This window comes from Ranitomeya variabilis, chromosome 5 (assembly GCF_051348905.1).
Source record: "Ranitomeya variabilis isolate aRanVar5 chromosome 5, aRanVar5.hap1, whole genome shotgun sequence".
In the NCBI taxonomy this organism is placed as follows: Eukaryota; Metazoa; Chordata; class Amphibia; order Anura; family Dendrobatidae; genus Ranitomeya; species Ranitomeya variabilis.
Window position 1 is genome coordinate 102,484,673 of NC_135236.1, and position 26,109 is coordinate 102,510,781.

General features: G+C 43.1%; 1 protein-coding gene across 1 annotated transcript in view; it reads left to right on the plus strand.

Annotated features, from left to right (window-relative positions):
* The window catches only part of ANXA4 (annexin A4), a 118,427-nt gene that overhangs the window by 54,150 nt on the left and 38,168 nt on the right, over positions 1-26,109 (plus strand). Inside the window, exons 5-7 of the mRNA XM_077263076.1 lie at positions 19,851-19,964; positions 21,058-21,148; positions 22,529-22,608. Coding sequence (XP_077119191.1) covers positions 19,851-19,964; positions 21,058-21,148; positions 22,529-22,608 — 285 coding nt within the window. The remainder of the gene's footprint in view (positions 1-19,850; positions 19,965-21,057; positions 21,149-22,528; positions 22,609-26,109) is intronic.

Here is a 26,109-nt window from a genome sequence, read left to right on the forward strand (position 1 = left end):
AAAATGGGTCAGAAGAGAGATTTGACGGGCTCTGAAAAGACCAAAATTTTGAAGCGTGATCACCAAACAATCAAGCGTTTCATGGCAAATAGCCAACAGGGTCACAAGAAGCGTGTTGGGCAAAAAAGGCGCAAAATAACTGCCCATGAATTGAGGAAAATCAAGCTTGAAGCTGTCAAGATGCCATTTGCACCAGTTTTACCATATTTCAGAGCTGCAACGTTACTGGAGTAGCAAAAAGCACAAGGTGTGCAATACTCAGGGACATGGCCAAGGTACGGAAGGCTGAAAAACGACCACCTTTGAATAAGATGAAACGTTAAGACTGGGCCAAGAAATATCTTAAGACTGACTTCTCAAAGATTTTATGGACTGATGAAGAGAGTGACTCTTGATGGTCCAGATGGATGGGCCAGAGGCTGGATCAGTAAAGGGCAGAGAGCTCCACTCTGACTCAGACGCCAGCAAGGTGGAGGTGGAGGTACTGGTATGGGCTGGTATCATCAAAGATGAACTTGTGGGACCTTTTCGGGTTGAGGATGGAGTAAAGCTCAACTCCCAGACCTGCTGCCAGTTTCTGGAAGACAATTTCTTCAAGCAGTGGTAGAGGAAGAAGTCGGTATCGTTCAAGAAAAACATGGTTTTCATGCAGGACAATGCTCCATCACATGCCTCCCAACTACTCCACAGCGTGGCTGGCCAGTAAAGGTCTCAAAGAAGAAAAATAATGACATGGCCCTCTTGTTCACCTGATCTGAACCCCATAGAGAACCTGTGGTCCCTCATAAATTGTGAGATCTACAGGCAGGGAAAACAGTACACCTCTCGGAACAGTGTCTGGGAGGCTGTGGTGGCTGCTGCACGCAATGTTGATCGTAAACAGATCAAGCAACTGACAGAATCTATGGATGGAAGGCTGTTGAGTGTCATCATAAAGAAAGGTGACTATATTGGGCACTAATTTTTTGGGGTTTTGTTTTTGCATGTCAGAAATGTTTGTTTCTAAATTTTCTGCAGTTATATTGGTTTACATGGTAAAAATAAACAAGTAAGATGGGAATATTTTTGGTTTTTATTAAGTTGCCTAATAATTCTGCACAGTAATAGTTACCTGCGCAAACAGATATCCTCCTAAGAGAGCCAAATATAAAAGAACCCCACTCCAACTTCCAAAAATATTAAGCTTTGATATTTGAGTCTTTCGGGTTGATTGAGAACATAGTTGTTGATCAATAAAAAAAAAAAAAAAAAATCCTCTAAAATACAACTTGCCTAATAATTCTGCACACAGTGTAATGGCATTCTAGACTGACCCGATCTGACACTTTTTACCTGGTTGGGCATGGCAAAATAATTCAGATAGGGTTATGTTTGTAGCCTTAGGTGTAATTTGTGTAAGTAGGTGGTCCACACCTATAGGTGCCCCTACCTATAGGTGCCCCTACATTTTTTTTTACTGTATGTGAAGTCAGTCTCCTCTGGAACATGGCCGACTTTCTTGGAGAACTGCGTATGCTGTGTGTGCATGAATCCCACTGTCGGCATTCTCTGTATAGTCATGGATGATGATGATGATGATGAGCATGTCCACGTAGTATAATGCTCCATGCAGTTCTTTATGGCCCCATAGATGCCCCATATAATGCTCCATGCAGTTCTTTATGGCCCCATAAACGCTCAATACAGCATTGTGCCACATGTAATGCTGCTGCTGCAATAAAAAAAAAATCACATACTCCCCTCTCGTCGCTGCTCCTCAGCGTCCCGTCTCTCCGCACTGACTGTTCAGGCAGAGGGCGGCGCGCACACTAATACGTCATCGCACCCTCTGACCTGCACAGTCACTGCAAGAAGACGGAGCGGCGCCCGGCGGATGGAACGCGGACAGGTGAATATGAAATACTTACCTGCTCCTGGCGCTCCTGACGCTGTCCCTGCCTGTCCCATGGTACCGCAGCTTCTTCGCGCATGCACGAGAAGGACCTGCCATGACGTCGCGGTCACATGACCGTGATGTCATGGCAGGTCCTTCTCGCGCAGGGCCTGTGATAACGTCGCGGTCACATGACCGTGACGTCATGGCAGGTCCTTCGCGCATACCATCCTTGCCACCGAAACCTGCCGGCGGAAGGTGAGTATATAATGATTTTTTTTAATTATTATTATTTTTAACATTAGATTTTTTTACTATTGACGCTGAGTAGGCAGCATCAATAGTAAAAACTTGGTCACACAGGGTTAATAGCGGCGGTAACGGAGTGAGTTACCCGCGGCATAACGTGGTCCGTTACCGCTGGCATTTACCCTGTTAATGCCCTGTTTTGTTTTTTTTTCCTTCTCTTTTTCGCTCTTGTGTTTTGCCTGTAAAATGGCCAATGTGGATGTTCTTACATATTCATCAACTTAAGCTCATTTCTTTGGCTTTAGTTTTGCCCTGTAAGCCACTCAAGCTTGGTAACGACAAAAAACATTAGCAATTAATAAAGGTCAGGGACTCTGAATACTGTGTGTATTGAAAAAAATAAAAATACTCAGTGCTTAGGGGAGCAGCAAGAATAAAATAAGAGCCAAAAACTGAACATTTTTTCACTTGGTAACAGTTTTCTTTAAGATGCTGATTCTGACTTCTATTTCTAGTCCTTTTTTTTTTTTTGTCTCTAACTTTATGGGAAAATTTAGTTTTCATGTGAAAATCTAGTAAGTGATGTGTGGGCTGACTCCTCATTATGCTAATTACAGTAACTGTAAAGGGCTAGTGACGGTCAGCATCTAATCACGCCATGTTTCTAGGTCACCATTCCTCCATGCGCTCGCCTGCGTGAATAACACGCTTCCCCTGCACACTGCTCCTTCACAGCGGGGAGCTCTGGAGGAATCTAAAATTAGTGAAGGACGAGTGTGACGTTCAGTTGCTGAGGAACTACGGCAGGTTGTCAGGTATGAGTCAGTAATGCCAGCACATCAGCTCAGGGGACACTTGACTGGGACTTATTGAGGTTTTATAGCTAGACTGGTGAGGTTGGAGCCTTTCTGGCAGGAGTGACCTGTGGGAGAAGCTCAAAGATCGGAGTTCTTGCCTTGCTACTTAAAAATGTGGAAACTTTTACTAAAACGTAATATACAGTACAGCAGCACACTGTCGGCACTGAGATGTAGGCAAACATTTGGTATATGGAATTTGGACAGCATTACTGCTATATGGAATATGCTTATTTTATAACCGTGCTTCACAAGCAAAGTGGCCTATTCATGAGCCCACCAGCCTCAATAAGGTGAGCTAATTCACGAGCCCAGCAGCCTCGACAAGGCGAGCCTTCTCTAGTAGGACCTTTGAAAGCTAATATTTTATAAAGCCTTCCCCTCCTGGTCTAAAAGCCTATACATTTAAAGGGCAGGGAGGATACCGGACTGATTACATGGGGCCTAGGGCTATGTGGGCACAATTTTTTTTTTTTTTTTTTTTTTTTTTTTCATTTGAACTCAGTCTTGAACCCACCTGAAAAAGCACCACAAGGAGTGAATATGATGCAATGTAAAACAACAAAATAGTTTAAAAAAACAAAAAAGTAACAGGTTTAAGGGCAGCTTTCACTAGTAAACTGCTCACTAGTTCTAGTTCAATTTGTATAAAATAATTCTGCAGTGGAGCTGAAGCAAAAACCACGGTAAACCCGCCAACGAAACTTCTTCAGGGCAAAAAGACCACTGGCTTTTTCCTGAAGCTGCTTTGCCTAGGAAAACATTGAATAGTCCACCAGTGTTGTAAAGACTCCATGGGCACATGTCTTAAAGTTAATGGGAGGAGTTCGCAGTCCAATATGGAGGCAATCGCTAGTTTTTGTCTTGCTTATGCAGAACGCAGCAGGGGAGAGGAGTTTGTCATCAGCTGAGGAGCTCTGCATAGGCATTAACTCAAATTGCGTCATTAAACTGTCATCTTGGTTGCTGCCTAAGTCGAGTACATCAGGCAATGACAAACACCTCTCCACTGCTGCTCGGTACATAGACATCGGCATTAGCAATTGAGAAGACAAAACAGCCAGCTTTACTGAATCGGCTTCAAGAAGTGGGAGAGGGGTCTAATGGTCTTAGATCAACTTGGCCTGTCAATACATTTGTATTTAACACGAACTGCCACTATCTTTTCCCCTTGTTTTCATTGACACTGCACCAGTAGCGTAGCTACTGCAGAGGGGGCCATTGCCCTGGGCCCCACGCTCTGAGGGGGTCCACCCAGAGCTACGCTACTGTAACTGAATCGGCTTGTGCACAGCGCGCCGATACAGTTAGATTCTCCCTGCTCTACCGCAGAATGTAAGTCTCCCTGCAATAATAATAATCTATAATCTAGCTGTACTACCCGGGTTAATAACTGCTGTTAGCAAAATAGAATGTGTTAACAAAAATTTATTCTGCACACAAAAACCAAATAGATAGAAATGTAATTATTAATAGGCAAAAACTAAGTTAATAGGCTCTTGAGGAAGCAGCTCTTGTTCTCTTGTCTGCAAGCCTCGCCTATCTCTGCTCAGAAAGTTCATTGGCTCTTGAGGAAGCAGCTGCTGTTCTCATGTGTGCCAGCCTTGTTTCTCGGTCTTCACATTTTTCATTGGCCCGTAATGCAGCTTTTCTTTTCGCATCAGCTGACATTCGTGCCATGGGATTCCTTTTTCTTATGAGGCTCTATTGTGGTAAAAATAGTCTGTAACTGGCAGTTTCTATATCCTCTCACAGAGGTAATGTGACTGACATCAGCCTTTCCACCAACACACCCTAACTGACATGCTATTACCTCACACAAGCTTTGTTATACTGAGAATGTCCTTTGTTGGTTAATATAGGCAATCGGAGCTCAGATTAATTAACTGTAGCAAAATAGAAGCTGAGCTGTGATTGGTTGCTATTGGCAGCCTAATAAATCCCCAGTCCACAGGAAGCCCTCCCCCCTGGCAGTATATATTAGCTCACACATACACATAATAGACAGGTCATGTGACTGACAGCTGCCGTATTTCCTATATGGTACATTTGTTGCTCTTGTAGTTTGTCTGCTTATTAATCAGATTTTTATTTTTGAAGGATACTACCAGACTTGTGTGTGTTTTAGGGCGAGTTTCATGTGTTAAGTTGTGTGTGTTGAGTTTTGTGTGGCAACATGCGTGTAGCAACTTTTTGTGTGTCGAGTTGCATGTGAGAGGTTAGTGTAACAAGTTGTGGGCAGCAAGGTTTGCGCGTGGCGAGTTTTATGTGTGCTGCGTTTTGAGTATGTGCAATTTTTGTGTGAGGCAACTTTTGCATGTGTTGCAACTTTTGTGCATGTGGCAATTTTTCCGCGTGTGCAAGTTTTGCGTGTGGCGAGTTTTCCATGAGGTGAGTTTTGCACGTGTGGCGAGTTTTGCGTGAGCCTAGTTTTGCATGTGGCGAATTTTGCGCGTGGCGAGTTTTGAGTGGCGACTTTTGTGTTTTGACTTTTATGTGGCGAGGTTGGTGTATGTGTGGTGAAATGTGTGCTGAGGGTGGTAAATGTGTTCAAGCACGTGGTAGTGTGTGGTGCATTTTGTGTGTGTTTGTGTGTTCATATCCCCGTGTGTGGTGAGTATCCCATGTCGGGGGCCCCACCTTAGCAACTGTACGGTATATACTCTTTGGCGCCATCGCTCTCATTCTTTAAGTCCCCTTGTTCACATCTGGCAGCTGTCAATTTGCCTCCAACACTTTTCCTTTCACTTTTTCCCAATTATTTAGATGGGGCAAAATTGTTTGGTGAATTGGAACGCGCGGGGTTAAAATTTCGCCTCACAACATAGCCTATGACGCTCTCGGGGTCCAGACGTGTGACTGTGCAAAATTTTGTGGCTGTAGCTGCGACGGTGCAGATGCCAATCCCGGATATATATTATATATATATATATTATATATCCGGGATTGGCATCTGCACACACACACACACACACACACACACACACACACACACACACACACACACACACACACACACACACACACACACACACACACACACACACACACACACACACACACACACACACACACACCCCTACCTGACATGATTAGTCAGGGACATATAAAAATCTAACGGATATGTAATGGTTTACTGTATGTAAACCATGTTTCATATCCTGTCGGTTTCTGTAATGATTTTACAGATGCCGACAATTGACTTATCGACTATACTGCTATCTAGCTCTGTGTATATGTGCAGTACAGACCAAAAGTTTGGACACACCTTCTCATTTAAAGATTTTTCTGTATTTTCATGACTATGAAAATTGTAAATTCACACTGAAGGCATCAAAACTATGAATTAACATGTGGAATTATATACTTAATTTCAGTTTCATACTTTTTTGTTATGTCTTATATTCTAGGTTCTTCAAAGTAGCCACCTTTTGCTTTGATGACTGCTTTGCACACTCTTGGCATTCTCTTGATGAGCTTCAAGAGGTAGTCACCGGGTATGGTCTTCCAACAATCTTGGAGGAGTTCCCAGAGATGCTTAGCACTTGTTGGCCCTTTTGCCTTCACTCTGCGGTCGAGCTCACCCCAAACCATCTTGATTGGGTTCATGTCTTGTGACGGTGGAGGCCAGGTCATCTGGCGTAGCACCCCATAACTCTCCTTCTTGGTCAAATAGCCCTTACACAGCCTGGAGGAATGCCGCTGCAAGATGCTGTGGTAGCCATGCTGGTTCAGTATGCCTTCAATTTTGAATAAATCCCCAACAGTGTCACCAGCAAAGCACCCCCACACCATCACACCTCCTCCTCCATGCTTCACGGTGGGAACCAGGCATGTAGAGTCCATCCGTTCACCTTTTCTGCGTCGCACAAAGACACGGTAGTTGGAACCAAAGATCTCAAATTTGGACTCATCAGACCAAAGCACAGATTTCCACTGGTCTAATGTCCATTCCTTGTGTTCTTTAGCCCAAACAAGTCTCTTCTGCTTGTGGCCTGTCCTTAGCAGTAGTTTCCTAGCAGCTATTTTGCCATGAAGGCCTGCTGCACAAAGTCTCCTCTTAACAGTTGTTGTAGAGATGTGTCTTCTGCTGGAACTCTGTGTGGCATTGACCTGGTCTCTAATCTGATCTTCTGTTAACCTGCGATTTCTGAGGCTGGTGACTCGGATAAACTTATCCTCAGAAGCAGAGGTGACTCTTGGTCTTCCTTTCCTGGGGCGGTCCTCATGTGAGCCAGTTTCTTTGTAGCCCTTGATGGTTTTTGCAACTGCACTTGGGGACACTTTCAAAGTTTGCCCAATTTTTCAGACTGACTGACCTTCATATCTTAAAGTAATGATGGCCACTCGTTTTTCTTTACTTAGCTGCTTTTTTCTTGCCATAATACAAATTCTAACAGTCTATTCAGTAGGACTATCAGCTGTGTATCCACCAGACTTCTGCACAACACAACTGATGGTTCCAACCCTATTTATAAGGCAAGAAATCCCACTTATTAAACCTGACAGGGCACACCTGTGAATTAAAAACCATTTCCGGTGACTACCTCTTGAAGCTCATCAAGAGAATGCCAAGAGTGTGCAAAGCCGTCATCAAAGCAAAAGGTGGCTACTTTGAAGAACCTAGAATATAAGACATAATTTCAGTTTTATCACACTTTTTTTTTTGTTATATAATTTATATATATATTATATATTTTATTTAAGAATAATGCATTGAATACGCAGTATTTTCCAGGTAAAATATATACAGTATCAGCGAAGCGTGGTTCAAATCCCGTGCCAATTCGCAGCCTGACTGCACCAATATCGCTGATTGGTCGTGGGCAGCTGGCGAGACCAATCAGCAACGCGGGATTTCCGTTAGACAGACAGAATTAGAAGATTATATAGTAGGTACCCGATGCGTTAGAATCAGGCAACCATCTAGTATTCATATAAACAATGGTGCTTGCATTTGTTTTAACCCATTGGACACACTGCCATTGTTTTTCTCCTGTCTTTATTTTAAGAGTCAAAACTTTTAGTCCTCTATCGCTGTATGACAGCTTGTTTTCTACAGGATGCGGTATAGTTTTCAAAAACACCATTTATTTTACCATATGATCTTAAAGACAGGAAATATTTTTGTTCTCTCCCTCACAGACTGTCCTCCATGTTAGGGCTCATAGTCACTTGCGTGAAATACGGCCGAGTCTCGCAGGTTAAAACCCGGCTCTGACGCTGACACTCCAGAGCGGAGCGTGCAGCCGCATAGCAATACATAGAGCTGCACGCTCCCCTCCCAAGTGCCGGCAGCAGAGCCAGGTGTTACCATGCGAGACTCGGCCGTATTTCTAACGCATCGGGTATTCTAGAATATGTATGTAGTTTTATTTATGAAGATTTTAGAATAATACATTGAATACACAGGATTTGGCCGGCCGCAACCAATTAGCTAAGCGTGGTTCAAATCCCGCCAGACTGCACCTGTCGCTGATTGTTTGCGGCTGGCCATGTAGTATATAGCACAGCCACGTAGTATATAGCACAGCCCACGGAGTATATAGCACAGCCCACGGAGTATATAGCACAGCCCACGGAGTATATAGCACAGCCCACGGAGTATATAGCACAGCCCACGGAGTATATAGCACAGCCCACGGAGTATATAGCACAGCCCACGGAGTATATAGCACAGCCCACGGAGTATATAGCACAGCCCACGTAGCATATTGCACAGCCCACGTAGTATATAGCAATGTGGGCATCATATCCCTGTTAAAAAAAAAAAAAAAAGAATTAAAATAAAAAATAGTTATATACTCGCCTTCCGTTGTCTCCCGGATCCAGGCGAAGCGTTTACCGATGCTCCTCGCGCGCTCTGGTCTCAAGAGTGCATTGCGGTCTCGGGAGACCGCTACGTCATCATCTCGCGAGATCGCAATGCATGGAGCGGTCACCGGAGCGTCGCGAGGAGCGGGAAAGGCCTGTTCTGGATCCGAGGGGCCGACAGACAGTGAGTATAACTATTTTTTTTTATTATTTTTAACATTAGATCTTTTTACTATTGATGCTGCATAGGCAGCATCAATAGTAAAAAGTTGGTCATACAGGCTTATTAGCAGTGTTAACGCGGTCCGTTAACGCTGCCATTAACCCTGTGTGAGTGCTGACTGGAGGGGAGTAGGGAGGGGCTAATTTGCGGACAGACTAAGCCTGTCGCTGATTGGTGACGCGGTATTTCCGCGACAGACGGAAGTGCCCCTTAGACGATTATCTACTATATAATTGTCTAAGGGTCACTTCCGTCTTTCTGTCTGTCACAGATATTCATTGGTCGCGGCCTCTGTCTGTCATGGAAATCCAAGTCGCTGATTGGTCGCGGCAAAACGGCCACGGCCAATCAGCGACTGGCAAAATGGCCGCTCCTTACTCCCTGCATTCAGTGCCCGCTCCATACCCCCCCCCCAGTCAGCGCTCACACGGGGTTAATGGCAGCGTTAACGGACCGCGGTGTAACGCAGTCCGTTAAAGTTGCTATTAACCCTGTGTGACCAAGTTTTTACTATTGATGCTGCCTATGCGGCATCAACAGTAAAAAGATCTAATGTTTAAAAATAAAAAGTATAAAAAAATTGTTATATATACTCACCGTCCGTCGGCCCCTCAGATCCAGAGCCGGCCTTTCCCGCTCCTCGCGACGCTCTGGTGACCTCTCCATGCATTGCGGTCTCGCGAGATGATGACGTAGCGGTCTCGCGAGACCGCTACGTCATCATCTCGCGAGACCGCAATGCACTCTTGGGACCGGAGCGCGCGAGGAGCATCGGTAAACGCTTCGCCTGGATCCGGGGCCAATGGAAGGTGAGTATATAACTTTTTTATTTTAATTCTCTTTTTTAACAGGGATATGATGCCCACATTGCTATATACTGCGTGGGCTGTGCAATTTACTACGTGGGCTGTTATATACTACGTGGCTATGCTATATACTACATGGCCGGCCGCGAACCGTCAGCGACAGGCGCAGTCCGGCTGCGAATTGGCGCGGGATTTGAACCACGCTTCGCTAATTGGTCGTGGCCAGCCGAATCCTGTGTATTCAATGTATTATTCCAAAATCTTCATAAATAAACTACATACATATTCTAGAATACCCGATGCGTTAGAATCGGGCTACCATCTAGTTGTGTGTGTGTGTGTGTGTGTGTAATTGATAAATATATTATGATATATCTATCTCTCTCTATATCTTATCTATCCTATCTATCTATCTATCTATCTATCATCTCTATCCATATCTCTATCCCTAGCTACGACCGCACTGAACTGTTTTGTTCTCCCTTGAACTGTTTGCCTCACTGCGTGGAGTATTCCCCTGTTTAGTAAACTTGTTAACCCTTGCTCTGCCTCCTGTCTGTCGCTGCATTCCACAACCTGCTTACACTCGCGTGACACTAGTCCGTTTTTTCGGTCCAGATTACGGACCTTTTTTTTTTTTTTTTCTTACATATGGGTATGAGCCCTTACTTGGATGTTTCCAAAAGCTTCCAAACACATGACATCAGTCCAGAATTGTTTAAAGGCATAGTGATCTTAGTGTATGTAAACCTTTTGATTTTGCGGTAAGTAATAAAAATGCCTTAAACTGTCTTTTTTTTTTTTTTTGGTTTTGACTTGCCAATACTGAGGTAAAAGACTGACCAAATACTGAGTGTGTGGACGTGGCCTTAACTCTTTCCCGACATTTGCAGTGCGTATATATTCATCATTGTGATTGCCACTGGGTGTTCAGCTGATACGACAGCTGGCACCCACTGCCGGGAGCGGTACCCGGATAACGATCACAGCATTTAGAAAGTGGGCAGTGGGAGGCAGCCACCTGTGTCCTTGATACATCATCGCATGGGGCCTATCATTGCCATAGTGACCCGATGTAGTAATGACCACCTCCGGGTCACTAGAGCTCTCATGCTTGTTATGTAGGGGACAGGGACCTGGTGAGCTGTGCAGACGGGTGGAACCATTGTTGCCGGGAGTCGGGGTTCCGGGGGACGGATTTGAGGGGTGCATGGGAAGCCAGGCTCATGTGACAGGAGGCAGAGTGACGCAGGGAGAGGAGAGGATAAAAAGCAAAACGCGCGAAAGCAGGGGCAGAGAAGCGCGGGAAATCTCTGAGGAGAGGAAACTGCAGCGCAGTTGCTGTGAGTGTGCAGGCCGCAGTGAGACTTGCAGGAAGCAGGGGGAAAACGTGCAACAGACACTGCGGGCAATTACTGGAGCCCCCAAAAAGAGACGCATTCGTCGTCAGCGACCCCCCAGGCAGAGGGGTAGTGCTGACCAGCTCAGGGACAGTATTACCGCGCTCCCTGAGAACACCTTGCCAGAGAGTGCTACAGACTCGCATGGTTTCGTCTCAGCTGTGACTGATACTGATTATTCTCCTAATCCTCCTCAAAAAGACTCCTCTCTGGACTGGGAGGCTGTTACCTCGGATCAACGTCCGCCTGCAGGAGGGAACGCAGCACCGCAAAAGACATTCTGGACTCGACTCTACGCCTGGGCCCGTCGCCAGAAGACACCTCCTTCCTCCGCCATCAGGTCTACGGCGTTGTCGGAGCCTCACCGTCAGGACTACATCGCTGAACCAGCACTGATAAGTGACCGTTGTTGACTTTATCTTAGTAGGGAGTCACTAGTGAGGCGCTGCCGCGTTCTACGGGTGTAGTTCAGGGCGGCCATATAATAATTGGGATTTACTGCGAGATTGTGTTCTTGTATATAAGTTCCCTGCGTGGAAAACGTTTGTTATCTTTTTGGTTGGAAGTTAAAAAGAAAGTTAAAAACGCTATTTGCTTTCTGGCTCCTATTTGTCCCTGCATCCTTCTTTACCTGCGGTCTCTACAGTTACACCATGTTCTGAGCATATGTATCAAGCTTGTATGTCAGTGCAGCACTGACACTTATGCATTTCAGGTAGCCATTAAAAGGTATCAACCACTGAGGACTCTCAACTCTAAATATTTTTCTATGCTTTATACTGTAAGCAATCACAGTGAAGGTCCCAAAAAATGTCATGTGCCCGAAAATAACACCAATAAAATACATCAACTCGTCCCGCAAAAAAAATAAGCCCCCACATTACTGTTGGACAAAATATGGAAAAATGATACTCCTCAAAATATGGGGATGCAAAAACTTTTTGCAATGAAATACGTCTTAGTGTGTGAAAGCAGCCAAACCTAAAAACCCGATATAAATTTGGTATCGCTGTAATCACACCGATCCGAAGAGTAAAGTTGTCTAATCACTTATACCGCACAAGGAACGTCGTAAAAAAACATACAAAACTAATTTTTGACCTGCTGCTGATTTTTTTTTTTTTTTTTTTCGGTCTCACTAAGATCGTAGTAAAGTTCGGCTCATATTTATCCTGCGCTCTACGCTGAGCGCTTAAATCCGGGTTCCTGTGTAAATCTCTGAAATGCGTGATTCAGATGGAATCCCTGGCGAAAGATTCTTATAACGAGGCAGAAGGAGGCACTGTGGATGCCGTCTGACCTGTGATCTGGCGGTGTCCATACTTTTTAGGCATGCATAAGTGCCGTTGGCCAGTTTGTGCACTTTTGAAAAGGAGACCGGTGAACAAAGGCCAGATTCAGTCTATAGTAACTCTTATGCCTCTTAGTGAGTGGATCCATCTGGGGTTTCATCTGAATGTCACTCAGGGACTTTAGATGGAAACCCCAAAGTAGGACTACACCCATGGAGACAAAATCATCACTGCACCTGTAGATACATTCTCAAAGAGTTATCCTTTCCAAAATGGGGTCACTTGAGAGGGAGGTGGGGGTTCTGCTCTTCTAGCACTTAGGTGGGGGGTGATGGTGGTGTCTCTGTATATAGAGTCCTCAAATCTGTGCTCCGTCCCTCCCGAGCATCGCCGAATAGCTAACCAGTACTATACAGCCATAATAATAATAATAATAATAATTAGCACCATTAATTCCATGGTGCTGTACATAAGAAAAGGGGTTACATACAGGGTTATAGATAACGTTTACAGTAAACAATTTTACAATGACTGGTACAGAGGAGAGAGGACCCTGTCCTTGCGGACTTGCATTCTATGGGATAATGGGGAGGAGACAGAAGGTCGGGGGAACTGCAGTTCTGGTGGTGGTGACGCGGCAGCTCGGGCGGTTGGTGAGGCACATATGGGGTATTTCTACATTCAGCAGTAATTGTTGTATAAATTATGGTGTCATTCTTACTCCTTTCCCAGTGTGAAAATGTAAAATGTGGGGCTAAAGCAAAACTTTGTGGTTAAAATTTTTTTAATTTGTTTTCTGCACTCTCCAATGGTACAAAATTCAGTGACACACCTGTGGTGTCCATATGATCACTGCACCCCTAGAGGAGTTTATTGAGCGGTGCAGTTTGTAAAATGGTGTCTTATGGGGGGAAAGAGATACATGGTTAGTGGGTGCTGTCGTCCGCTGACCTGGCTGTCTTTAGAAAGACAGACTGCATGGACTAGGGCTCATACCACTGAATGTCTGCTCTCTCCCCATGGGCAGAACACTACTCAGACAACACAGGGTGAGGGTAAAAATTTGTGTCAATAATTAATTGAACCACCAACAACCAAAGACATATAGAACAGTCCCAGCAAAATACCCCAAGATGGTGCACATTAGAGTCTCACCCTTCCACTGATTTGCCAGGATGAGAGCAGCTGTGACTTCATAGCTTCCAGGGTTGACTACCACACCTGCGGCACGCACACAGAGGTGGTAGCGACAAGCGTATGAAGATGACATTCAGGTACAAGGGCCAGGTGACCGGATGGTCCTTACCTGGGTTTCACAAACGTATCCATAATTCAGCAATGGTCCATGGAGCAGATCTGTATTCTTCTAACCGGGTCCAAGGTCCCCTTAGTTGGCATCCTGTAGAATAATAAATCTGTGACCCTTGTGATGGAGCCATTTTTATTGGCTGCTGTCTTGTATCTAGTCTTTGAATGTTTTGATGTCTTGGCTGACTCTGTCTCTCTCTGAGACCTATCAACTCTTTTTGTTTAACAAGTGTCCTTCAATCCAGCATCACAAATAAGGGGAAGAATGGTGATGACCAAGTTTCATTGTTTATGTAATCTATGTGCATAGATTTTCATTCTCTATTTGGAATGCCAACAAACTATCTGGCCTAGACAATGCGTAATTAGCATATCACTAGTCATCAAGGATAAGAGCACAGTGTTACATCAAATATCAACTTGCTAAAAATAGTCGTCAGGTTAATTAAGATACAATACTGTGTCTCCACAGGGGTTCTTCTGTTCTGGTACCTTAGCGGCTTTGCCAATGTGACATGGCACCCTCAAACCATTCAAGCAAAATCTGAACTCCAATATGGCGCTCCTTCCCTTCTGAGCTATGCACTGTGCCTCAAAATAGTTTAAGGACATATGGGGTATTTGAGCAATCAGGAGAAATTGCACAACAAATTTTCGTGTCCATTTTTCTCCTACCATGCCTTGTGCAGGCATGTACTACGGAGGACACAGAATGAACTTCAATCCCATATTGCAGCCAGCGGGTAAGGAAAGGGTGAATCAAACACCCGAAAACCCCGCCCCTATGGCTAAAGATTGTTCCCTCCAAATTCAGGTGACAGTGTCCCTTTAAGGGCATAAAAATTTAAAAGTTTGCAAATTGCTAAATTTTCACCAAATTTCAGATTTATTTTTTTTTCACCACAAATAAGCGCTAGTTATATCGAATAAATTTTACCACAATCATGAAGTGCAATATATCACGAAAAAAACAATCTCAGTCAGTGGCATCAGTAGAAGCATTCCAGACTTATTACCTCATAAAGTGAGACTAGTCAAAATTGTAAAATATGGCCTGGTCGGGAAGGTGAAGATGCTCGGGGTGATGGGGTTTGTGACCTTCTATTGGTAGGGTCACATTAATGATGTGGGGGTGCGGGAGAATCATCAGCTCTCCAGTGAAGGAGGAATGCCATACATGCCCCGATGCATTAGATTTTTATTTAGAGGCTGATGGATAAACACCCTTTTCTCATTAATAGGCCAGATGCTCAATAATTCTAATTGGCCTGGAAATGTTATGGTATTTTTCCATTGACACAACCTAATTACAATAGAAGTCCTGATTTGGAGACTCCTAATATTTTGATATAGAGGACATATTAAGAAGACCTAAATTGCTGGTGTCTAATTTAGGGCATTGTCAGCATTTAATGATGAAACAGGTGTCAAATGGCACATCTGTCATGTAAGCCTCATTGTAATGTAATGCCAAGTATGCATGAGTATGGAAGGTGTCGGGAATAATAGCTGTCAGCTAATCAAGTATTTGGCCGTTGGCTACTTGAGCTATTAGGCCACCAGTCATAATAAAAAACTATTTTTTGCAACAAAGTCTTTTAGTGTGTGACAGCTGCCAATCATAAAAATCTGCTAAACCCCCCCCCCCCCCCGCTATAAATAGTAAATCAGACCCCCCTTTATCACCCCCTTAGTTAGGGAAAAATAATAAAATAAAAAAATGTATTTATTTCCAGTTTCCCCATTAGGGTTAGGGTTTGCGTCTCCACATTTTGAGAGTTATAATTTTTCCATATTTTGGTCCATAGTCATGTGAGGTCTTGTTTTTTGCGGGACAAGTTGACGTTTTTATTGGTTCCATTTTCGGGCACGTGACATTTTTTGATCGCTTTTTAGGCTGTGTGCACACGATGCGGAATTAGTGCGGATCCGCAGCAGATTTTTCCACACAGAAACGCTGCAGTTCCGCACAGTGATTTACAGTACAATGTAAATCAATAGGGGGAAAAAAAAAGCTGTGCTAATGGTGTGGAAAAATCTGCACTGAATCCGCTGCTGATTGAAAAGAAGTGCATGTCACTTCTTTTGTGCGGAACTGCAGCGTTTCTGCACCTCTCCATTATAGAAATCCGTAGTGGTAAAATCAGCAGAAAATCCGCATTAATTCCACACAAAATCCGCATTAATTCCACATCAAAATCCGCAGCAAATCCGCACCTGCGGTTTCTGGCAGGAGATGCAGATTTTGTGCGGAAAATTCTGCACCCCAATCCGCAACATGTGCACATAGCCTTATTCCGATTTTTGTGGGGCAGAATGCCCTAAAACCAGCTATTCATGAATTTCTTTTTTGGGGGGGGCGTTTATACCATTCCACGTTTGGTAAAATTGATAAGGCAGTTTTATTCTTCGGGTCAGTACGATTACAGCGATACCTCATTTATATCATTTTTTTTTAAAATTTTGACGCTTTTATACGATAAAAACTATTTAATAATAATTTTTGCATCGCTTTATTCTGAGGACTAACTTTTTTTTATTTTTTTTGCTGCTGATGCTGTATGGCGGCTTGGTTGTTTATGCGGGACAAGATGGCGTTTTTAGCGGTACCATGTTTTTTTATATCTGTCTTTTTGATCGCATGTTATTCAACTTTTGTTCGGTATTATAATAAAGTGTTTTTGCCTCGTTTTTTTTTTTTTACGGTGTTCACTGAAGGGGTTAACTAGTGGGACAGTTTTATAGGTCAGGTCGTTACGGACGTGGCGAAACTAAGTATGTGTACTTTTATTGTGTTTTTTTTTTTTAATTATTTTATGTATTTTTCTTTTTAGGATTTTTTTTTTTTTATTACACATGTACCGTAAGTAAAAAGAAGAAAAAAAAAAAAAAAATTGTATATATATATATTTATTTTATCCTGTTATAGTGTCAGATTGCTGGTTTCTACAGATCTCCCTCTTCTCCGGTCTTTAACAGCACATCCCAACACCGTGCCCTTAAAAATAAGTGCTGTTAAAATGCCCTCTGCATGAAATATCTGGCCATATTATGACCCTAAATAAGCCTCCTATGATATGACCTTTATACCGGTCTACCATTATCAGCTATAATCTGTCCCCCCCCCCCTCCCCCATGTTGGCCCCTTTCCTTATTGTGCCTCCATTTCATACTGTCCCCTCTCTATAACCATTCTGCGCCCCTTTTCACACTATGCCCTCATACTGCCCACCATGCTGCCCTCTTCAAACTGTAACCACTCCTCACACTGTCACCCTACACAGTATAATGGTCACCACAGCTGCCCATACAGTATGATATCCACAACAACCCCCCCCCATCCCCCCAATATATACAGGGTGGGACATTTACTTGGATACAGCTAAATAAAATGGGAATGGTTGGTGATATCAACCTCCCTATTTGGGAGGTGACCGTGGCGGCCATTTTGGGTCCAACTTTATTTTTTACAATAGGAAGAGGGTCATCTGACACATCAAACTTATTGAGAATTTCACAAGAAAAACAATGGTGTGCTTGGTTTTAACGTAACTTTATTCTTTCATGAGTTATTTACAAGTTTATGACCACAAATAAAATGTGTTCAAAGTGCTGCCCATTGTGTTGGATTGTCAATGCAACCCTCTTCTCCCACTCTTGACGCACTGATAGTAACACCGCTAGAAATGCTAGCGTAGGCTTCCAGTATCCGCTAACTCAGATGCTGCACATCTCGTATCTTCACAGCATAGACAATTGCCTTCAGATGACCCTAAAGATAAGTCTAAGAGGGTCAGATCGGGAGACCTTGGTGGCCATTCAATTGGCCCACGACGACCAATCCACTTTCGATGAAACAGTTCATGTAGGAATGCTTGACACCCAAGATGGTGCACCACCACATTATGGGTGTCAGGTCCTAGCATTCCTACTAGTGATGAGTGAATATACTCGTTGCTCGGGTTTTCCCGATCACGCTCTGGTGACCTCCGAGTATTTGTTGGTGTTCGGAGATGAAGTTTTCATCGCGGCAGCTGAATGATTTACAGCTACTAGCCAGCTTGATTACATGTGGGGATTTCCTAGCAACCAGGTAATCCCCACATGTACTCAGCCTGGCTAATAGCTGTAAATCATTCAGCTGCCGTGATGAAAACTTAATCTCCTAACACTAACAAATACTCGGAGGTCACCAGAGCGTGCTCGGGAACACCCGAGCAACGAGTACACTCGCTCATCACTAATTCCTACATGTGTGGATGAGACCTTTTAGAAAATCTTTCCAATAGATCTCCTTGTTAAATCCAGGAGAGATAACGTGAATTGTAAGGCTATGTGCACACGTCAGGATTTCTTGCAGAAATTTCCTGAACAAGACCGGACATTTTCTGCAAGAAATCCGCATGTGTTTTTCTCGCTGATCGTTTGCGTTTTTTTCCCGGAGGTTCTGAGATGCAATATTATAGTGGGAAATCCGAAAAAATCTGCAAAATTAATGAACATGCTGCGTTTTTTACCGCAATGCATTTTTTCTGTGGGAAAAAAACGCAACAAATGCACAAATTGCGGAATGCATTATAAATGATAGGATGCATATGTATGCGTTTTTATAGCGAAAAAAACGCACAAAATCCAGAACGTGTGCACACAGCCTAAATGTGCTCAAATTTCTGCTGTGACTTCTTTGCCAGAAGGTCACAAAGATCAACAGATCAATACTACATATGTACTTCATCATCCAGTATGGGCATCCACAGGCATAGGGGAACCATAGCAAAACTAAGGTGGACCTGCTAATAAAATTGTACTCTTGTTAGTTAACTGGCCATGGTCAACAGGACCCGACAGACATGTGACTAACAGGGCTAAAGTATATACAGGGAAGGGGGGGCAATATTTTTATAGGAACAAAAGAAAAGCGACTCCAGATTCAGAAGAACAGCTCTATTTACACCATTAGAGAAATTGCATATTAAGTGATGGGCCCTCTTTATAAAATTGGGCTTCCTCTTGACAGGAATGGGTTGATTCCCTACACCCTTGTTAATGTTTTGGAGTCAATAGGGAGTGGGATCTCTGGACAATTCGCAGGCCCCCCCCGGCGCCGCTTTGTTCACTATGCGGTTTCTCCCCATCAGCTGAGTCTGCTGCACCTGCATGTGGCTTCCATCTACCCTTAGGGGGGTTGGCTGGTCTCTACAGGAATTCAACCGTGCGGTGTCCTGTAGAGATTAGGTTCTACGGCCTATCCTTTACCAGCAGGGCCATTGACGTCCCTTACTACCATTCCTAGCTCGAACGTTGGTTCCTACCCTGTTGGTTCACATTTTATTCTTTCCTTAGTATTGTTTCCCGTTACGGCCTCAGCTGGTTTTCTCATCCTGCCTCACCTCTGCCACCTTCACTGATCCTGTGCTGCCTGCCCCGATCTTGGACTGCCTGACTATGCCTTTGTTTCACCCCTCTGTACCCCATACCATGCTTCTGGTCAGCTGCTGCAGACCCGGGGACTACCCTGGAGTGGTACCTGCCTGGTGACTACCCAACCGACCCAAGCCTATGTTCCCCATCAGAGGCACTAGTGAATACCCAGTAGTCTCTTAGTTATGCCCATCCAGGGTAAGCTAGTATGCCCACACCCACCAGCGTTACACCATGAATGCATTGGATGGGTATCTACATAATGGGCTGTGGTACCAAAATTTTGTCCTTGATGAAGAGAAGTTTTGCTATAAATCAATTCTTCACAGTAACACTGACTTGACCAGATTGCAAAAAAAATAATCATTTATATATTTTACCTGAAAAATGATCGGTTTCTTAGTTTGCTGACCTACGCATCAGCCGACTAACAAACACTAGATGCCATGTCTTGTGGTCAGTTGGTACAGGTTGTCTACTGTATATCACAATAGGGATAAGATGCAAAATGTCAACATGAAACAGAAATGTCTCAGTAACTACATATCCAAGTTAACATCTTGGTTTTCCGTATTATAATACAGAACTTTTTATTTTGTATATACAGGATTTGGAGGATGACTTAAAATCTGAGCTCACCGGAAACTTTGAAAAAGTGATTCTAGGCCTGATCACCCCGATAACACTGTATGATGTGCTGGAGCTCAAGAAGGCAATGAAGGTAACACAAGGGCGTGATGGCCACCATGAAGACTGTAGTTACCATGATATTGTATTATTGGAGATATATATATATATATATATATATATATATATATATATATATATATATATATATATATATATATATATATATATATATATATATATAGTGTGTAAATGCGGAAAGACGTAGGATGCTTCTGCGGGAACGGAGACGGAGGCGACTCTGGATACATCCGATTAATGAACTACGGATGATGATAAAGGGATCCAAACCCTAACCCTACCCCTAACCTCACACCTAACCGTTTAATGAACATTTTCTGACAGTCATCGTGGCACTTATATACGTGGCACTTATATACGTGGCACTTAAATACGTGGCACTTAAATACGTGGCCATATATGTGGGGTTGAAGGCCCAGGCCAGGTTTATATAGATTTGGGGGTGTCTGGCCAATTGGCAACAAAATCCAGCTTCTGAGCATGCTCAGTGTAAAAAAACGTATTGCAGCGCTGCATTGCGTCGTACGACGTGTCCCGACGCATCCGTCGCTCATAGGCTTCCATTGTAGCCAACGACGCATGCCGCAGGATGCGTCGCGACACGTTTTTTAGGCGGAGACAAAGAACGCTACAAGCAATGTTTTTTGCCGACGACGTATCGCCAAATTTCGACGCATCCGTCGTAAAACGTACACGACGTATGTCAATCCGTCGCAATACGTCGCCAATACAAGTCTATGGGGAAAAAACGCATCCAGCAAAAACTTTTGCTGGATGCGTTTTTTCGAAAAAAAGACGTTTTGAGACGTAATGCAGTTAACGCTAGTGTGAAAGTAGCCTAAGCTGACATGTTACAGCAGTGGCTCCTACTTCAGGACCGTGCTGGCACCAGTGAGCTCTTTAGCATAAATGTTAGGAAAACATGGCGAGGGGCTGGATGTTATACACTTGTGGGAATGGAACTGAATGAAAAGCCTGAAGTCAATAAATAAGGTGTCCAATACTTCTGGCCACATAGTGTTTGTGTATACAGTATAATGTAATATATAATATAATGTATACTGCTCTTAAGGAAGATTGTTTATTTATTTTTTTATTTTTTTAAGGGAGCTGGAACTGATGAAGGTTGTCTTATTGAAATCCTGGCCTCTCGTTCTGCAGATGAGATCAGACACATCAATGGCGTTTATAGATTGAGTAAGGAAACTGGAAAATCATTGCTTCTTATTTTTTTCTGGAAAATTATTTTTTTGATCAGACATCAAATGTTGTTCTCATTCATGTGCTGTCTGTTTTTAAACTTGACAGCATGGTGACGTCCACTTATTTCCCTCCTATGTTGAACTGGACATGCAATGGAATAGTGGATGCAGAGCAGAATAAAACTTGTTTTAATTTTAATTAACTCCTTAAGTGCCAGATGCTTCTATGCTATTAAGTCCTACTTACATTTTTTGGTGCTTTGGTCTCATCATCCTCCTCACCTGCCTTCTATCTTAAATACTGTGCCAAGGTATCATTAAAATCTGTGTAACTGCATCAACCTAACAATGCCTGTAGTTTACTTTGCAAAAACCTGATGACTGGTTTGGTGTAGGCTATGGTTGGGGTGTGTCCTTCTTCTTTTTCTTTGAGTGTTGCTGCGTGATTATGATTTGGCAAAGTCTTAGGCCGGGGTCACACTAGAGAGAAATACGGACGTATGAGAGGCGCAAAAACCAAGCATTGCACACTGATCAATGTTTCTCTATGGGGCAGCTTCCATCAGCCGTATATTTCTCGGCCTTATTTAACGGGCTGAGAAAATCTCAGCATGCTTCGATTGTCAGTGTATTCCTCCAAAAATACACCAATGAAAGTATATGGGGGTGAAAAAAATTGGTGATTACATGCGGACCACATTGTCATTGATTGAGAGATTATATATATATATATATTATACACACACACACACACACACACACACACACACACACACACACACACACACACACACACACACACACACACACACGTAATTTTTTTTTTTTTTTAAATGGAACATGGTAAAATGTAAATTCACGTATGACCCCAAGTGGAGGGCTACCCTGTAAAACCTCTGTTTATTTAGGGGATTCTCACTCAAATCTAGGAACTAAAATGCCATAGATTGAAGTAAGATGATAACCTTCTTGGCAGAGAGTAAGCCCTTCCTAGCCTCAGCTCGTTAGCCAAGGCTGTAACTCGCTACTGCCAATGGCCAAGCAGTTGGATGCCCATTAGACACGTAACCCAACCCCAGTGAATCTCGTAACACCAGGCCCAATTCTTGTACCCTCAATGCTTATATCTGTAATTTTTCTGTCCTCACACGAAAAGAGATATAAGGTGTGTGTGCTGATGGGAAAAGCCACAGTAGAATTTATCAGTGTCAGACTGCTATTTCTTCCTGCCTTTTATATGTATCCTCATAATAAATGTATGATGCATTTCCAAAATCACCATTACAAACTGTACGCAAAAATGAAGCGCTGTGTGTGTGTTGCCACCAGGTATTCATAAGCCTCATCATTCTTTCTAATCTTCTATCTCTTGCAGAATTCGGCAAGCCCCTGGAGGACGATATTTGTTCGGACACATCTCACATGTTCCAGAGGGTGCTGGTATCTCTCTCTGCTGTAAGTGCCCATCAGTCTGTAACGCTGTCCCTCCCACCTGCATTAGGCTGTATACATGGTAGCTATATGGAGGATGTCGCTGATCTAGCTGTCTGCCTGTACAATATTACGCACCAGTATAATTAATCTTTATTGTCCACACAGCTTATATAGCACCAAGCACACGGTCAGGAAAACCTGGTGACAGATTCCCTTTGAAATATTATCTCCTCTGCAGCATAATGTCGGATAAGAGACCCTGATTCCAGCGATGTCACCTGCTGTAGTTTACTGGGTGCAGCAGTCATGATACAGTCGGAGTTCTCTGCTCTAGATGTACAGTAGCTGTGCTCAGAAAGCTGACCCTGTCCACACCACTGATTTAACAGTTTATGGTCATTATACAATAAACATGGCTGCTAATCAGTGCAGCGGGCGTGGCTGGACCAGGAGGCACACGGGCAGCTTGTCCTAAAGTGATAATCTCCTACTGATAAAGCACTGATTGTATTGAAACAGCACATAGCCTACTAAGTGACACATCAGTGAAATCGGTGTCTCAGCCTTTACCTCAGGCTCCCCTCCGATTACATAGCAAAATCTACTGACAGATTACCTGTAAAGGCTTTAGATGTATTTGAATAGATGTATTTTCCAATTTGGCAAACTTAAAATAAAAAAAAAAAAACTTGACTGAAGCATTAACCACTTAGTGGCAAAGCTAATTTTGGCTTTAATGATCAGGACAAATTTTAAAAAACTTACTATTTAAAAATGGACATATTGTACTTCATGATAGTGGTAAAATTTTGTCCAACATTACTTGCGTTTTATTTGTGAAAATATCACAATTTTGGTGACCTTTTAGAAACTTTAAATCCTTATCTTCTTAAACCAGTTAGTCATGCTTTTACATCTGCATCATATTTCAAATGTCCGTTTATTTTGTTTGGCTGGTAGAAGGGCAAAAGTTTAGCCGGAATTCCTTTTTTTTTTTTTTTTTTTCTCAAGAGACCTGTTGAGATATAAATGGACTTTGAGGGACCTATATATTAGAAACGTACCAAACGTGATACCATTTTAAAATCCGCACCCCTCAAATACTTCAAAACTGCTGTCAGGAAATGTTTATAACCCTGGAGTTGCTAAACAAAAAAAATAATAATGCAAAATAGAATTTAAAAAAATAAATATAAACTTTTTCCTTTAAAATGTTACTTTAGCCCAAATTTTTTTTTTTCACTTTGGCAAAAGGTAACACCAAATAAAGTGGACCCAGCAGTTTGCATACTTTCTTATGAGTCCGGCGATACCCCACATGTAGTCAAAAAGTTCTGTTTGGGCAAACCGCAAGGCTCGGAACAGAAGGGGCAATATTTAAATGTATTAACACAAATTTGGCTGAAAGATATTTCCTGGTGCCATGTTTCCTTGCAGGGGCCCTAAGGCGTGTTTCTACCCCACAACTGACCCCATTTTGGAAACTATACCCTTCAAGGATTTCACCCAGGAGTATAATGAGCATTTTGAACCCACAGGTACTCCCAGAATTTGATTGTCTTCTCCAGGGTCTCGGCTAGCTGAAACCTCGGAGATTTTTTTTTCAACTCTGTGGGTTTCTATTCTGTTATTCCTGGCCACTGTTTTTGTTTTTTATTTTAATTTCTTTATATCATTTTTTTTTTCTTTTTTTTTCAATTTGTAATCTCATTAGCTACATTTTAGAAGTTAAAAAAAAAAAAGCAGTATTTATTTTGCTCCCTTTATACAGTATCAGATTCTGCAGCGCTTTAGTCAGTATCGCTGTCCCCATTGGGGTCCACACTATAACTTCCCGATCGGTATATCTTTGCCATGTGGGAAGAAGTCGGAGGAAACGCACACAAACACGGGGAGAATATAAACTCCTTGGAGATCTTTTGCTTGTTGGGATTTGAACATGTCAAAATGATCCCATCTCCAAAATGTATATGGCAAGTTGCTCACTGACAGTCATCCACACCTTTTGTTCATGAAATCTTTTTTCCCTGACAATAAAATCATTGTTTTAATGTATATGTAGAACAGAATTAAGTGCTCTGATTGTGTCCGAGCACTTCCCAAGCTTCTTCCTCCTTGACTCTTTCCCTCCCAGTCTGTTTCCTCTGCATTTTTGACAGCTCCGTAGAAAGACTTCAGTCAGTGAGCGGGTGAGGGGAAGGAGGGGAGCAGAGACTGGGAGGCAGAGGCTTGGGAAGTGCCTTGATACAAAAATCCTGCTGACAAACTTTTTAAAGGGTAGGCCAATGACAAAGTATTTTTCCTATATATTCCGTCCCATAATTTTGTGGGTAAATATATTTTTATTAAAGAGAAGAGAATTTTACAAGAAAAACAGTAGTTGAAAACTACGACAATGATCAAAGTACTTTTTCTTATAATATACAATTCGAGAAGAGTAACACAAAAAACACTCGTTCACAAACCTTGCATAAATCTTACATAAAAGAAAGAAAAAAAAACCCGGTAACTTTAACATATAAGCAATAACTCCTTGCCCCCGCAACATGCGAGGACTTTCATTACCGTGAATAAAAGAAAGCATACCTAAAATCAGTTCGCCCATGTCCCCTAGAGCGAGACATGCACGCAAATAGTATCATTATATAAGTAACTGGTAAATCATGGTACAGACCTATCACACCGAGCTGGTGGAAGGTGAACAGCTCATCCAGGGGGGAGATAGAAAGAGGAGGAAATAGAGGGGGGAGCCCACGTAGGTGGGGCTCAAGAAAAGAAATATAAAATGAGAACACGAAAAGAAGAGTAGCTTAGTAATCGACTGTAGAATAGACAGGTGTATTCAGGTAAACAGGTCAGGGAAACGAGCAGAATCTTTAAATAGAATCCATTCAGTCCAGATACCTAAAAAGGAGACCCTTGTCTGTGAAAGGTCTGCATCAATTTCCTCTATCCTAAAGATGGTTTCAAATTCTGAAAACCACTCCACAACATTGGGGGGAACCGGGTCTCGCCATCGGCGGGGGATCACCGTCCTAGCAGCCGCTAGGCAAAATTTAAGGATGTCCTTTTTTTGGGATCCCACCGAACCGGGAATCATGGAGAGCAATGCCATCTCCGGAGTACCGGTGATGTGCTTGCCTGTGATCAAACCATAATTTCGGAACACTTGGTCCCAGAATGTTCTAATCAAGGGGCAGCCCCACCAGATATGCAAAAGGGAGCCAATGCCATTTCCACACCTCCAGCAGCAGTTTGAAATTGAGGGAGAAAATTTGTGTAACCTGTCAGGTGTGAGGTACCACCTATATTGCAGTTTATACCCCTTCTCCGAGGCCTCACTGGAACTCGGGAGTTTATGGTTCATCAGGAAGCAACGCTCCCATTCCTCATCCGACAAAGTCCGCCCTAAATCCTTCTCCCAAGCAGACTGGAAATAGAGCCTTGCGTCAGAGTCAGGTGTTGAAAAAATTGAGTAGAGGGAAGAGATTCCCCTGCTCGGGGCGTCTCCACCGGCAAACA